Here is a 16,565-nt window from a genome sequence, read left to right as displayed (position 1 = left end):
ATTGTTGTAGAACCTAGTATGTTTGTACATAATTTATCTCTTAATATCAATCACGGTCATATTTAAAATGTTACAACCATATTAGCTAGCAAAACCACATTGACTCTTTGTAATTTTTGTTTTGTTTATATAGGTGGAGAGAATATTGACCACAGTATTCAAATTGCTACAAACACGCCTTTTGCATGTTAAATCAAGAGTTGTCACCATCTTAACTACATATGTATATACATTTTTTTTTCTAAACTGATTCTACAACATTCCATGGAGTTCAATATTGTCATTCTTTTAATCTTATAAAATGAAATCACCCTCACTATTCTATAAGAGTTCTTTGTAACCTTAGAGATTTTAAGGAGGTCATCAAGGGAGTCACAGAGTTTTTGTTGACATGCAATAGCCAAAGACGTGTTCCAAGAATATCAAGCTTTATGAGGTAATTACAACATTTGCATTTAAGTTCATGTCATCATTTTTTAATTATTTAGTAATTATGTCACACAGTATTATTATTTAATTAATTTGTATATGTTTTTACTGAAAAAAAATCAAAAGATACTTCAGGCATTTGGTTGTTAAGCTACTAATATAAATATCTATTTATATCATTTATAAATCTTTTAATGATGAATGAACAACAATCTATCCCTCGAAAGTTTAACTAAGGTTAAATACTTCTGCAGCATTGCACCCTTTATGAAGTAAGGTTTCACTACGTGATGTAGTTCAAATCCAACTAGTTTAAAACAAATACATAGGCTATGTGATCCAACTATTTATCTTTCTAATTTTGACACAGGACGTGTGACAGACGAGAGGATCGCGGCTCCCAGGCCCATAGATCCCGCAGGTTATGGGAATAATAGCCCGAGAAAACTGATTTTTCAAATATTTATTATTTCTTTACGCAAATTTTCTTCTTTCCTTCTATCCTTTCTAGGTTTTTCCTATTTTTCTAGTTTCTAGTTCGTTTGTTTCTCAAGGGACATTTATATATATAAGTTGTACTATGATTTTGGATTAATCAGTTATTGATTTTATGAAGTTGAGGGACTTTCTCTCTGATTTACATTCTTCAGAGTGTTGTATCATCTTCCTATTGCAAGTGGTTTGTTTGTAACTTGCCTAGGAACAGTGGTGGATCCCTCTCGACGTTCGCAATTCACTGTTTAATCATTCAGCCGTTGTGTTCAATCCGGAAAGCTACCGAAGTCCTCCAATTGCTGTCCAATAGCAGGTTTTATCTCATCTCCCTCCAAATGCCGTCAAATTCCTATGTTGCATTCCCTTGTTATTCCACAACCACTTCCCCAGTAAATTCCCTTTATAAATGCCTTTTATGAGACCTAGAACAGTATCATCTGGAATCGGAGCAAGGTTAGCCCAAAATCTTTAGAGTTTTGTTTTTCTTGCCCCAAACAAAAATTTCAAATAGCCTATTCTAAAACCCCCACAAAAAAAAAAAACCAAAATCATTTCTACCGCAATTCCTAGCCCCAACCTTAAAATTTTTTAAAAATCATTTTTCCCACCACCACAAAAATTCCACCCCGACACCTACCCCAAAACTCTAAACACCCGTCCAACCTTAAATCGCAATCCTACAACCACAGAAAACCAGATCAAGAGAAAATGACCTAATGACGCCTAAGAGAAATCCTCAAAAAGATGTCCAAGAACTTACTATAGAGGATATGTAGCGAGAAATCCTCCAACTGTAACAAAGTCTTGATAACTTCGAGAGTAGACAATTATGTGAGATCAACCGTAGCCACAACAGTAACTTATCAGATCGAGAGGAGAAAGTGAATCCCTTCCACTATTAGTTTCTAGTGATAAAGATCCACTACCTCGACGATTTGACATAAAATATCAAGGAAGTTAGGATATTGGAGTAAAGATAAATTTACCAGATTTCGACGGTGCATGGATCCAAATGAGTTTACCGAGTGGCTTCAGACAATAGAGCATGTATTTGAGTACCAGAACATCCCACCAGACAAAATAGTAAAACTAGATTCCATTAAGTTAAAGAAGAGTGCATCTCCGTGGTGGGAGAACTTAATATATTTTTGACGGTAGGAAAGGAAAACAAAAACATTACCTAGTACAATTTGAAACAAGTGTCTTAGCGCAAGTACCTACCAGTTCATTACATACAAAACATTTGCTTGAGACTTCATTACTTGCATCAACAAGATCTCTTAGTAGAGGAGTACACAATTGAGTACAAGCATCTTCTATTGAAATATGGACTAGTGGAGCCCGAGAATAACATCATAGCTTTATTATGGTGGGAGAACATGAAGCCTATTCGACAACGAAAAGGAAAGAGTTAGATCACCATGTGATCCAAGATGAAAAAGTAAATGCATTACAAATACATTCTTCAACATTACCAACAAAATATGTTCATAAAGCTCCATGATCTGCGCCAAACAGACACTTATGTGGAGTACACAACTAACTTTGATCAACTCATATCGAAATGTGAGTTAGTGAAACCAGAGAAGCACACAATGGCAAAAAAGCTTGGATGATTGAGGTTATCTATTTGTAATGAAGTTCAACTTCAACCATATTGGTCCCAACTTATTATGTCTACCCTAGCCTTAAAGGCAGATAAACAACATCACCAGGAGACGTCATACCTTATAAGCAGAGCTTAACTCACCTTACAAGCAGAGCTCATCCCCAGGATCAGCAGTAAGAATACACCTAGTGGAGCATCCCAATCAACCTAACCAGTCCAGAGTGGAGAAAAATAGAGACAACCAACACGCTCACAATTTCAACCAGAAAGTGCTTCAAGTGTGATGGTATTGATTGCCAAAATAAGGAGGTGATATCTTTTAATGAGCAAGAATAAAAGAGGTGGAGGGAGAAGAATTAGAAGAGGGGAATAGAAAGTAACGGCCACCCGCAAATGAGATAGAGATGCTAGCAATATGAGAAATTGATGCGCCAAAAATATATGCATTTTTATACATATATTTTATACTCATTTTTTTATGATATTGCACTTTAAAAGAATATATTTTGCATGTTTTTTACTTCAAATATAAGAAATGAACTTTTGGTGAAAAAGAAGCAAAAACGGTGCAATTTGGAGCTAAAACGAGCAAAAAATAAAATTTTGGTCTTATACATTTCGATATATCTTTCTATGCTTAATCTGCTTATCAATTTTCACATGTTTTTGAATGAAATTACACTTTAAAGAAAGATTTTCATGCTTATTTTGACGGTCTATCTGTTAGGAACGAAACGCAACTGAAACGGGGAAAACAAAACTAAAACGAAGTCAAACGGAGCGAAATAGTGGAGTTGCTGCAGAACGACGCCGACGGCGCCCGAGTCCAGAGGAGCGACGAAAAATGGCGCCAAAGGCACCCAGATAGGTGCCGACGGCACCCGGGATGATTATGAACGGATTTTGGGCGGTTTTTTATGTTCTATAAGGCTTCCAAGTGATTCAAAGACAACATGAAGTTATTCAATGCATCTAGACACTTGGAAAGACTCTTAATGAAGGGATGTGTCTCTTGGAGTTAATGAGTGGTTTTTAAATGAAGAGATGTGTCTCTTGTAGTGATTTAATGAATCTAGACACTTGGAGTGAAGAGATGTATCTCTTGAAGTGAAGGAATGTCTCTTGGGAAAAAGGAGGGATTTTGTGCCTCTTTAAAAGAGAGGGGCTGACGCCTCTCATAGCGGGGTGTGAGTGTGTGTGTGGAGTAAAGTATTATTTGTGGAGAGGATTTTCTTGAAGATTGTAAGAGGAGAGGGAAGGTGAGAGGTTTCTTCTCTATTACATTTCTAAGAGAGAATTCAGTGTTGATTGTAAAGAAAGAAAGTGCTTCAAGAGAACTTTAAGGGATTTGCTTGTGAATGAGTTTAAGATAAATTGTGTTCTTTAATTTCTTTGTTTTGTAAACTTGTTTATATATATAAAATCTGTGTTTTGTCGTATCTTCTTCATGAACTCTGAGTAGTATTCATTGTCTTTCTCCCTGCAATGAGATATGGTGAAAGGGAGAGATAAATTGGATGTGTCATTTAAATGTTAAATAATTGTGATGATTTTTCACTCTGTTCTTCATTTAATTTTCGATCTGGCCAATTGAAATATTAAAATTTATTGTGAAACATACGATCCGGGAAATAAACTATGAGTTCTACAACAAAGTGAGAATCACATTTGATTTCATGGAGGAGTATCTCATTCATAGAATTTGGTGCAAATAAATAAGAAAATTTACGTTGTTGGGCGTAGAATTGAAGATTTTAGAGTGACAGACTAAAATTTTCAATTTGGTCATAGTGTTTAAGAACTGAAGTGAGAGTTAGCCTTCAGGAGAAGGGAAGTGAGAGCCAATATCCTCTCAACCTAACCACGAATTTAAGGACTAAACCTAAGTTTAGCCAATGATTTTCTATAACACTGAATTAGAGTAGAGAATTAAAATTGCTCATATTCTTGATCGACGGTAAAGAATTAAAACTCCTTTTATTTAACACAATACAAATTCAAATCATTTATCTCTATCATTAACAAAAAATTCATTGTAGTGGGAATGATAATTTCTTAAATTTGAACTCTTCGTCATAAAACTTTGTTTAGTCTTAGTAAATTTAACTTTAAAGTTTAGAAATTAATTTAGTAAACTTAGTTTCGTTAGCATAAATTAACACCACTTTAATCAAACTTCCAAACTAATTGTTTATAATAGTAGACTAGAATTAGCATAAGGGATTTCTTACCTCGCTTATTTGTGGGATCGATACCGAGATTTTAAAGAAAGTCCTATATTACTTGAAGTCATACGTGCACTTGCGTAGAACTCATAGTGTGTGAACTAATTTCTCTATTTTATAATATTTTGATTTTACATATTAGTTGCTACATATAAATTGGGTCAAATTTTTGTCTTCTTTTGAAAGTTAAATTACTGCGTAACTGCAGGTCGGGTCAAGTTTTGACGCCTTCTTAGGGGAATTAAATTAACATAAAACACGCAGAAAAATAGCACACACTAGGGGCCCATAAAGTTTTCGATGCTGTTGTCGGGAAAGCTTCAAAAAGAATTTTAGGAGAATTTTAGTTAAACTTGTAAGTTTTAGATTTGGAAATTATAATATCATATAGTGTGTTTAAATATTATGTGAAAAATTCAAAATACCAAAAATATTTTTTATATGTCATATTAGTTAAGTATTTAAATTTGTATGTGTAGTTCAGGGGTTGCAGACCTTGAATTTTACGACTCAAATTTAAAGAGAATTTTTAGGAGGATGATGAATCAGAAACGGCTCCATGCATTTAATGTAGAATGGTGAATCGACAATATAATGAATATTTATATTTGGATTATAATGTTAGTAGCTTCGATAGAATAAACCTTAAGAGAGGAGCAAATTTTCAAGAAAATATGCTTACAATTTTAAGTTCTCAGGTTGCAGATATTGCAAGTTAGATCAACATATAGAAAGTTATCCTCAAATGCCCCCAAATATTTAGGAAAATTCATTTGGACAATTTATTAAGCCAAACTATTTTGAAACTAGCCATAAGATACATAATCCTTATTCTGATTATTACAAACTAGGTTGGGAAAATTATTCAAGCTTTAAGTAGAATACTAATTTTGGAGGAGAAAATCAATTTTGGGAAGATAATCAATTTAATCAGACATGCAATTGGAATAGTCAGGGTGATTTTAGCGATGAACTTTCTTTTCCTAAAAATTTTAACTTCAACCCACAGAATGAGGAGAATGATTTATTAGAAGAGGTTCTTATTTAAAGCAATAAGGAATATGAAAAACCAACTGGGACAAATTATCAACTCACTTTACAATCATTCTTAATTTAACTTCAACCCACAGGAGAAAGAGTTATCGATGGAAGAGGTTGTGATTCAAATGGAGAGTGAGTTTGAAAGTCAAGGGCCTGCAATGAAGAATATAGAAAATCAATTGGGCAGATTATTAATGCAATTAACAGTTACCCCCCAGAGATTTTACCTAGTGACCCTGAGGTAAACCTTAAAGAGATGAATGATGAGTAATATAAAGTTATCGAATTAATATTTAGAAGAGAATTCAAGGATATGTTTCAAAAGAACTTTGAGTTGAGAGATGAAGATAAGAAGATTGAAAGACCAATAGAAGAAATTCCTAAGGAATTAAAAAAACTTATTTCCTCAACTAGAATAAATATAGAAAGGCCACCTCCACCATTTACTCAATACCAAGGGGAAGAGTTAGAAGATAACTTGAAACTGAATTGTAACATAGAAGAATTTGATCCAAAATTTGAATTATCTAGAGAGAATTCAATCCAAAATTTGGGAGATCTTAAATTATCATATGAAGATCCATTTCTTATAAATTTTAAAGATGAAATTAATATGCAAATTAAAAATCAGTAGAAGAATATTGAATCTAGAAGAAAATATGAGGAATAATGATATGAATCAATCTAAAATGGAAGAGTTGAAAGAAAAATTAAAATTTGAGGATTTTGTAGGAATCCATAGATCTGGAAAAGATTAGACGATTGATCAAGAATTACTTAATTGAAATTTTGATTCAGGTGGAATCATTTGTCGGGCTAGCAACGTTAATCCAAAAGCTTTATGGGAGGCAATCAATAGATATCAGTCTGATTTGATTTAGTATGCTTGAGAGTCATGATAGTTAGTGTGTATTATGTTTACTTTAGTATGGATTGATCGGTTCGATTGATGATTTTTGGATGTTTGGATTGTTAATGGTTTGATTTGATCTTTGTGTGTCATGAGAAAGGTGATTCCTTAACTTCTTATTATAGCTAGATTCTCTTATAGTAGTGGGATTGACGAGTCCACTATGACTCGGGTCTTACCCAGACTTGAGTTTTACAAGAGATAATATGAATTCAAATAATGATAGTTCTATCTCAATTTTATTACTTCCTTTCTCTGACCTTATTTTCATTTGATAGAAGTCATGAACTTATTTGATGAATAACGTGTGGATGAACTTACACCATCCTTATAACAGTTAGAGATGTTTAATTAAAAGGATAAGGTGATGCCTGAGATTGGTGTCTGGGAGCCAATATATCAAGGATAATCTTATCTTTTGGATTATAATCTATAAAATCATTTAAAATGTACCTTATTTATCTATGTAGTGATTCCGTTAGAAATTAGAAGTTAGTGAAATGTGACGAGTTAAAGGAAGAATTGACCTCATTTATCATGTGTGTTTGTGTTTGTATTACAATAATATAAAGATTTGGAGAACACAAATATATATATTCCTATGACGATACCCTATGACGATACCTGTTCTGCTTGTCCTGCTTGTTAGACCTTTCTTTCAAATTTATTAAACATGTTTAGTTTAGATTTATTTTCTACTAAATGTTTTATATCCTAATAAATAATTGTAGAAATTTTTTAGAGACATTTTTGGTAGATAGAATTTCTAAACTGTTTTTCTTCCTACTTATATCTTCTGTACTAAATGCTATACATATTAAAAATCAAGTTTAAGGGTAGGAAGAAAAATAAAATTTTAAAGTTAGTATATTTCCTTTTAGTTTAATATTATTGCAAGCATGTTTTATGCTAGATTTACTTTCTCCTGCAGTCATCCTCTCCTGATTATGAATATATATGATTTTGATAGGACATTGTAATAGTAAGTAGATTCAACTTTTATTTTTTCTTCCTGTTACATTTTATGGAATTAATTGCAAAAATATTTTAAAATTCAAGTTTGAGGGAAAGAAAATTTTCTTTTAAAAGAAATAAACTAAATTTTATTTGTTCTCAATTAGCTATATTTTTAAAATTTAATTTAACATGACATTCGGTATTAGAGGCTAACTTTAGATAACTATACTTGTGTTTCTAAATATATATTAGACTTAAGTAAAAATTTTAAATAATGAAAGTAAATTATAGAGTTAAGATGTTTGGTACGAAAGGATAAGACTAAATTTTTTCTATTTAAAATAAATAAAATTGTATTTTTGAATTATTAAGAATCTCAGAGTTTCATGTAAGAAGAAAAGAATGAGACTAATGAAAAATCTTCAAAGCTACAATGAATTTATAAAATGAAGGAATGTGAAAATTTTTTAACTTTAAGAAGATGATAATGAAGTTCAAGACTATCCAGATATAATTATCCTCATATGAAAAAGAAAGAAAAAAAGAAAGGATTGAAAATAATCCTGAAAGAAAAGAAAAAAAAATTATGTGAGGAGAAACTTGAGATGCCTAATCAAAAATTGACTTCACTTGAATCAACTTGAGAAATAAAGTTTTATTACATTTTCTAAACTTGTATTTGAGTATTAGCATCATTACTAATGAATATCACAGGAAATTTTTTTTCATATGAATATTCTAAGTAATTTTCATATGACAAATTGCAATTCTTGAAATGAATAGAGAATTAGAAATCTTAGACTTGACTACTAATATTCTTACACATTTATTTTTGACTTAAGTTGTTAAAAAGTTTTATTAAGTCGTGCTATTATATTCAGTATATTAAATTATAGAAATTTAGAAGTTAAACTATGTACCATAAGTCATATTTTTATATAGTAAAAATATTACTTAAGAATAAGTAACATTTAAGCTTGGGAAACTTTAATATACCAAAAATATATGCATTTTTAGACCTATATTTTCTACTCATTTTTAGTGATATTGCACTTTAAAGAAGTGATATTGCACTTTAAGTGATATTGCACTTTAAAGAAATGTATTTTGCATGTTTTTAACTTTAGGTACAAGAAATGGACTTTTATTGAAAAAGAAGAAAAAACGGTGCAATTTAGAGCTAAAACGACTAAGAAAGAAAATTCTAGTCTGATAGATTTCGATGTCTTTCTATGCTTAATCTAATTCTCACTTCTCACATATTTTTGAATGAAATTACACTTTAAAGAAATATTTTTTTCATGCTTATTTTGTAGGTCTATCTGTTAGGAACGAAACGTAACTAAAACGGGACGAAACAGAGCTGAAACGAAGTCAAACAGAGCGAAACAGTGGAGCTGCTGCAAACTGACGTCAACTGCGACCGAGTCCAAAGAAGGGACGAAAAATGACGCCAAAGGCATCCAGACCGGCGCCGACGGCGCCCGGGACGATTATGGACAAATTTTTGGTGGTTTTTGATGTTCTAAAAGGCTCCCAAGTGATTCAAACACCTCATAAAGTGATTTAATGCATCTAGACACTTGAAAATGCTCTTAAATGAAGGGATGTGTCTCTTGAAGTTAATGAGTGGTTTTTAAACGAAGAGATGTGTCTCTTATAGTGATTCAATGAATCTAGACACTTGGAGTGAAAAAATGTGTCTCTTGAAGTGAATGGGGGTGTCTCTTAGGAAAAAGGAGGAAGTTTGTGCCTCTTTAAAAGAGAGGGGCTAGTGCCTCTCGTAGCAGGGGTGTGAGTGTGTGTGTGTGTGTGTGTGTGTGAGTGTGTGTGAGTGTGTAGAGTAAAGTCTTGTTTATGGAGAGGATTTTCTTGAAGAATTGTAAGAGGATAGGAAATGTAAGAGGTTTCTTCTCTATTACATTTCTAAGAGAGAATTCAGTTTTGATTGTAAAGAGAGAAAGTGCTTCAAGGGAACTTCAACGGATTTGCTTGAGGAGGAGTTTAAGATAAGCTGTGTTCTTTCGTTTCTTGGTTTTGTAAACTTGTTTATATATATATAATCTGTGTTTTGTCGTTTCTTCCTCATGAATTCTGAGTAGTCTTCTTTGTTTTTTTCCCTGCAATGAGATATGGTGAAATTGAGAGATAATTTGGATGTGTCAATTAAATGTTAAATAATTATGATGATTTTTCACTTCGTTTTTCATTTACTTTTCAATATAACTAATTGAAATATTAAAATTTGTTATGAAACATACGATCAGGGAAATGAACTATGAGTTCTATAATAAAGTGAGAATCACATTTGATTCCATGGAGGAGTATGTCGTTCATGGAACTTAGTGCAAATAAATAGAAAAATATACGTTGTTGGGCGTAGAATTGGAGATTTTAGTGTGAAAGACTAAAATCCTCAATTTAGCCTTAGTATTTAAGAACTGAAGTGAGAGTCGGCCTTCAGGGGAAGGAAAGTGGGAGCTCTAGAGTGAGAGAAAGTATCTTCCCAACCCAACCACGGATTTAAGGACTAAAACTAAGATTAGTCAATGATTCTCTATAACACTTGACCGAGGGTAAATAATTAAAACTGGACATATTTGACACAATACAAATTCAAACTATTTATCTCTATCATTAACCAAAAATTCATTGTAGTGGGAATAATATTTTCTTAAATTTGAACTCTTCGTCACAAAACTTTGTTTAGTCTTAGTAAATTTAACTTTAAAGTTTTGAAACTAATTCAGTAAACTTAGTTTCGTTAGCATACAGTAAAACCACTTTAATCAACCTTCCAAACTAATTGTTTATAGTAGTAGACTAAAATTAGTCTAAGGGATTTCTTACCTCGCTTCTTCGTAAGATCGATACTGGGGTTTTTAAAGAAAGTCCTATATTACTTGAAGTGATACGTGCATTTGCGTAGAACTCATAGTGTGTGAACTAATTTCTCCATTTTATAATATTTCAATTTTACATATTAGCTGCTACATATAGATTGGGTCAAATTTTTTGTCGTCTTTTGAAAGTTAAATTACTGTGTAACTGCAGGTCGAGTCAAGTTTTTGACGTCGTCGTATGGAAATTAAATTGACGTAAAACACGCAGAAAAACAACACACACTAAGGGCGCATCAGGAATCTTTCACACTGAGTCTATAGAGATCAACAGTGGCTCAATCACAATATATTTCGTACTATTTACATCGTGAAAGAAAACTGTCCAACCTCATCATAAATTGAGGCAATTATGAAAATGTGGCATCTACATGGTTGTTGGATAAATTTGGTCTCACTTTTTCAACCCCACTTAGTGAGATAAAGGTTTGTTGTTGTACTCAAAAGCATTCTCAATCATATTATCTGACTTGGTTGAAGAAGAGTAAGATCCGTGTTAACGGGAGATGACTCGTGAAGTTTTCTATCAAAGATAAGTTTCAGGAGCAAGTTTGGTGTGATTTGGTACCTATGGATATGTGTCACTTGCTATTAGGTCATCCTTGGCATCACGATCGGTGCACATATCATGATGGCTTACAAGAACACATATTCTTTCACCAATGATGGAAAGTGCATTGTACCCTTGCCTTGGAAGGAGTCTGGGGTGTTTAAGGATGTAGTGCCATGAACTATGTTTTTACAAGTCTTGAGAAAAGCGCCAGTCGAACTAACATTGGTTGTCCCAAAAGGTGATGAGTTCAAAGAACCAATGTCAAACACAGTGCAACCACCATTAAGAGCAATGCAAAATGTCATCACTTTAGATAGGTTTGAAAAAAATTTGAGCTATTTCTGTAAGGCCCTAAGGATTAAGCCGAGTACTAGATTTCAATTCGGTTTAGTGGCACACTAACGAACAGGATAAGAGTGGTGTTGTCTGAAAATCTCTGCAAGTATCTTATGGTGTGGAATCCAAGTGTTTTCAGAGATGTGGCAAATCCTCTCCTACCCAAGGTGAGTGATGCAAGACACGTGATGGACATAAGGATTGTGGCTTCCAAGCCAGGGGATCCCGCAGTTACGGGAATGACAACCAAGGAAATCTGATTTTGATATATTTCTTATTTTTTAAGCAAATTTCAATCTTTCCTTCTTTACTTTCTAGTTTTTTCCTATTTCTCTAGTTTCTAATTAGGTTATTTTCTCAAGGGGTCTTTATATAGGTTGTATTTTGATTTTGGATTATTCAGTTTTGTTGATGTTATGAAGTTGAGAGACTTTTCTTTGATTTATGCTCTTAGGAGTGTTGCAACTTCTTATAGCAAATGGTGTGCTTGTAGCTTTCCCAGGAACCACAAGTGGATCCCCCTCAACGTCTGCACTTACTTCATTTTGTCGTTTTGTTGTTCAGCAATTGTTTTCAATCCGGACAACTGCCCACCTACTCCAATTGCTGTCCAAATGCAGGTTTTATCTCATCTCAACCTCCAGACGACGCAAATACACATGCTTCATTCCCTTGTTATTCCACAACCACTTCCACGCTAAATTCCCTTCCTAAATATCGTCTAGGAGCCCTAGAACGGTATCAAACTTCCTCTCTAGCTACAATAAGATCCCTTACGTCCTCCCCATCCCTTCTTACACTTATTGTGACCTAGGACCAAACCTTACATCATCCCTAAAATTTCAATTTGTTGTCAATTAGATAGATTATTGGGTTTCACATCCTTTAATCTTTCTAAGCTACAGTTCAATACTCTTCTTGGCTAACTCGCGCGCTTGAACTAGTGAACTTAAACCATTTCAACTTCAAGTCTAAGATATGTCTAAGCTAATCATCTAAAACTATTATATATAGCAAATGTAAGAAATGAAACCTGCTCTCCAGCAAAAAAATGTTATCTTCAATGCATTTCTTGAAGTGGAAATGCACAAACAACTGGAGCATATAAATCTATTAATACAAAATTCATGAAAGGCTTATAATATAGATAAAAGTTGAAATATTTCATCCTTAAAAGATCATACAGCCCGTGATAAGCAAAAATTTTCACATTTACAGTATAAGATAACCCAATTATACTCAACAAGATATACTTGCTAACAGAAAATATGAAGATATGATGCATGAAACTTTCATCTAACCATTTTGCAACAATAAGAGGCGATTTCTTCGGAAGGAGGTCGTCCATGAGAGGTTCCAAAATAGGGTACTGAAAAAAAGTTGACAAATTGTCACATTTTGACACTTCAGACAACCAATTGAATGGGACAAATGCAAAATAAACAACTAGATCACTTAACCTCATCAACAATGCTTTGTCGAATCTTCCGTTGTACAGATGCTTTTACTTGATTTTGTGCAGAAATATCTTCCAAGGTAAATCTTCAAACAGTACAAGTTTTTAGTGGATGAAAGGAACCTTTCCTAAAACAATCTCAATCTACAGAGGATGATGATGATGATAATCTAACCATACATAAGCATGGTTGGTTACAACATTGTTTCCTCATGAAAGAGTGAAGAAAAAAATTAAAAAAAAACATAAATATCAGTAAGATATTGATGATGGATCTATTTAGAACTTCGTAAACATTAACATAGTTCGATACAGTATATAATCAACAAAGAAGCGTAAAATTGCTAACAGAGGTAATGCCATCAATACCATCATCTTTTTTCTCATCTAAGAACATACCAACATGGGAAGATCTAGCATAAGACAACAATAACACAAACCCCAAGTTCACGAATGTCCCACCGAATTATCCAATTGAGTGACCCCCAAAAAAGTTGAGATAGAAATCAGGAGTATATTCTTTGGTAAATTATCAGTAAGTCATGTTAGTCATTGACATTGCAATGATTAAACAAAACATAAGTCATAAATTGCTTTAGAGCTTAATTTAAATACGGGCTAGGGGGATTTGCATGAATTGAAGTTAGGAATAAAGCCTAATTTTCTTATAATGATCCTACTCAAATAAATAATAGTTAAAAAAAGATTCAACCCTGCAGACCAAACAGCAGAATCATAGCAAACAGGAGGATGGAAACAAACGCTAGTGTCCACTGGGGCGCCCCAGTAAACGCTTACGGCTTATATCACAGATCAAACTCACAAACACATACCGTTGAATTTTACACTGCACAAACAGACCATTTCAAAATCCTTTAAACATATCTTAGTCCATCGATCACTCAGCATAAATAATTCAACGGAAAACGGAAAACTTCAAGCCTTTATCAGATAACAGCCAAAGGAACAGAAATAACAAAAGAAAAAGGGTTACAGAAACCAGAGAGAGCAGAAGACCAGACAAGCTTCACGCATATACAATTCATAAAACTAATTAAACATCTAAGAAGCTTCTGCTATCACATTTGCAGCATCGGCTTCAGTTCGGACACATTGAAAGCTTGTGAAAAGTTCAAAATATGGGCTGATTCAACCAATGAAAAAAAGATAAGGGACTCACTTCTTGAACATTCTGCAGTAGACGAATCCCTAAGAACGACAGCAACGGCGAGAGGCCTAGCGACCGAGCTTTCCTATGGCCGGAACTCGGAATCAGGATCGCGTGAAGACGATGTCGACTCCCAGCAGCCGAAAGTTTGAGAGATTCATTTATAACTTCTTTTACAAAAAAAAAAAAAAAAAAAATTATGAAAAAAACTTTAACCCAGCTTGACCGATGGGTTATAGGAATATTCTACCGATGGGTTATAGAAATATTCTATGCAAAAAAATATTTTCACGTATTTACGTATTATTGATGTGTTATTCAGGATTTAGCAATATTTCATCTATGTTATTCTAAATATTTTTTGTATTATTCATGTATTATTGAAGTGTTATTGTGAGTTTAAAATATTCTCTCGTGTTATTCATGTGTTATTTAATGTGTTATTCAATCTGTCTTATAGGAATATTCCCTCGCGTTATTATGAATATTTTTCTTATTATTCATTTATTATTAATGTGTTATTCATGTGTTATTGAGGGTTAGGAATATTTCGTGTTATAGGAATATTTCTTGGCATTATTATAAATAGTTGTCGCATTTTTTATGTGTTATTTAATGTGTTGTTAAGGCTTTAGAAATATTTCGTGTTATAAGAATGCTGCTCTTCGAGGGAGTTTGGCTGCATGTAGGAAGTAGGTTAAGTAGGATTTAATAAATCCGGTAAATTTAAACTTATTAAATTTGGTGGTGTGAGGAAATGTTTGGTATGATTTAATTTAAATGAACTTGAATTCATCTCTTATGTTTGGCATTTTATCATTATTTAATTTTCTTGTGCCCTAATTTTGTTATATCTGATATTTGGATTTAGTAAATTCGGATTTATGTTAAAAATTTATCCGAAGGAGATAAATTTAGATTTAGTAAACTGTTGGATTTATTTCATGATTTTTCACGTTTGGATGGATTTACGTTAGAATTTTCGTAAATTCTACTAATAGGAAATACAAAAGTCAAATATTTTTGTTGTTTTTAAAATTAGAAGTAGTCATTTGATTTGTTATATATTGTAAAAAAAAATCGGTGTAAATGAGATATAATATATTTTAAAAATTCTAAAGTTATTTTATTTGGTGTAAAATAAATATAGGACTTTATATTTTTATTTTGAGAAAATTGAAATCAATATATAACACGGTTTATGAGTGCATTGACGATGATAAATAGGTAACGTTTGGTGGGTGGTTGACATTAATGCAACGGAGTAGAGTTTTTGATGTGTTTAAAAATCGCCCAAAATATGAATTTGGATTATACGTGATTTAAACTTCATGAAAATTTTTACATTCACAAAAAGTTTATATTGCATTCAATTTTCACGAGACAAACTGTAAAATTTTTAAAATCCTTATATTTGCTTTGTTTAATACCAAAAATTCCTCAAACCAAATAATCACGAGTCATTTTTTTGTTGAATAATTATTTTGTCTGTAAATCATACCAGAGGAATATAGTGTAAATTAGGAGAGAGAGAGATACTAAACATTAATCTGTCATGTCTTATTCACAAAATGATTCTCCTAAGTATGAAAATGATGATATTAGATTTTTGTCCCTACTTTTAAGGGGTCTGTATTGGGATATTTATGGTATTTTACATGTACAGAGTTATTATCTGGTTATTTTCTGTTTCAACCGATTAAGCATGTTTGGCTTTAGGTCGGCTGGATCAGCTCGGTCGGTTGAGCTTGGTTAATATGGGGCAACCAACTCAAATGGCTTGGTTGTTGATCCTTGATAACTGATAAGAAACCTATAAGCGTACCTGGATGGTTGGAGATACTAGATAACTAAATCTTACCTTAAGTGACTCTATTGGTAGGCCATCATTTCGGGTTGGCCTTCCTAGATGGTAGGCAACCACATCAAAATTCGTTTTCCTATAGTGTTTGGCTCAGACAACTTCTTTGAATCGATGTAGTGGACCTCACATACTCCTTGCAATGGTTCAACCTTCTCCAAACTCTTCCTTAAGAACTGTTAGATTTCTTTGAAATCGGTATTGCCACTTCTTTTATGTACATCTATTTATCATTAAAACGTAATTTTAACATTTGCCATACACAAACATAAATGATGCTCATTATTAATTTTCTATCCAAACAATTACTATTTATGAAAGTTTACATATATACCATGTTGTTCTTATGTTTTACATATCTAACTCCTAAAATATGATATTTATATTTATAACATTTTAGTGTCATAAATCTATTGATAAAATGATATATTTTCCTTTAAGAAAATAGCGCTTGTAATATTTTTGATGTGATGGTAAATATTTGAGTGATATTCATATTAATATTAATATTTACATGTTAGATATGTAAATACATAAGAATTGCATGATAGGTATGTAAATGTCCCCTTTAAGTATTTATATGCAAAATTTTGATAAATTCTCCAATTGATTAATTATTTTATAT

The 16,565-nt window shown here is 32.5% G+C and overlaps 1 protein-coding gene across 1 annotated transcript in view; it reads right to left on the bottom strand.

Moving 5' to 3' along the window:
* Positions 1-14,242, bottom strand: part of LOC110032685 (malignant T-cell-amplified sequence 1 homolog) — a 31,626-nt gene extending 17,384 nt beyond the window's left edge. The window contains exons 1-3 of the mRNA XM_020736391.1: positions 14,092-14,242; positions 12,916-12,997; positions 12,757-12,824 (exon numbers count right to left, since the gene is read on the bottom strand). Of these exons, the coding sequence (XP_020592050.1) occupies positions 12,757-12,824; positions 12,916-12,997; positions 14,092-14,102 (161 nt within the window). The 5' untranslated portion in view covers positions 14,103-14,242. The remainder of the gene's footprint in view (positions 1-12,756; positions 12,825-12,915; positions 12,998-14,091) is intronic.
* Between the last annotated feature and the right edge of the window lie 2,323 nt (positions 14,243-16,565).

Source organism: Phalaenopsis equestris, unplaced genomic scaffold, assembly GCF_001263595.1.
Source record: "Phalaenopsis equestris unplaced genomic scaffold, ASM126359v1 Scaffold000002, whole genome shotgun sequence".
Classification (NCBI taxonomy): Eukaryota; Viridiplantae; Streptophyta; class Magnoliopsida; order Asparagales; family Orchidaceae; genus Phalaenopsis; species Phalaenopsis equestris.
Note: the sequence above shows the minus strand (reverse complement) of the source record. Positions and strands in the feature narration are given on the sequence as shown.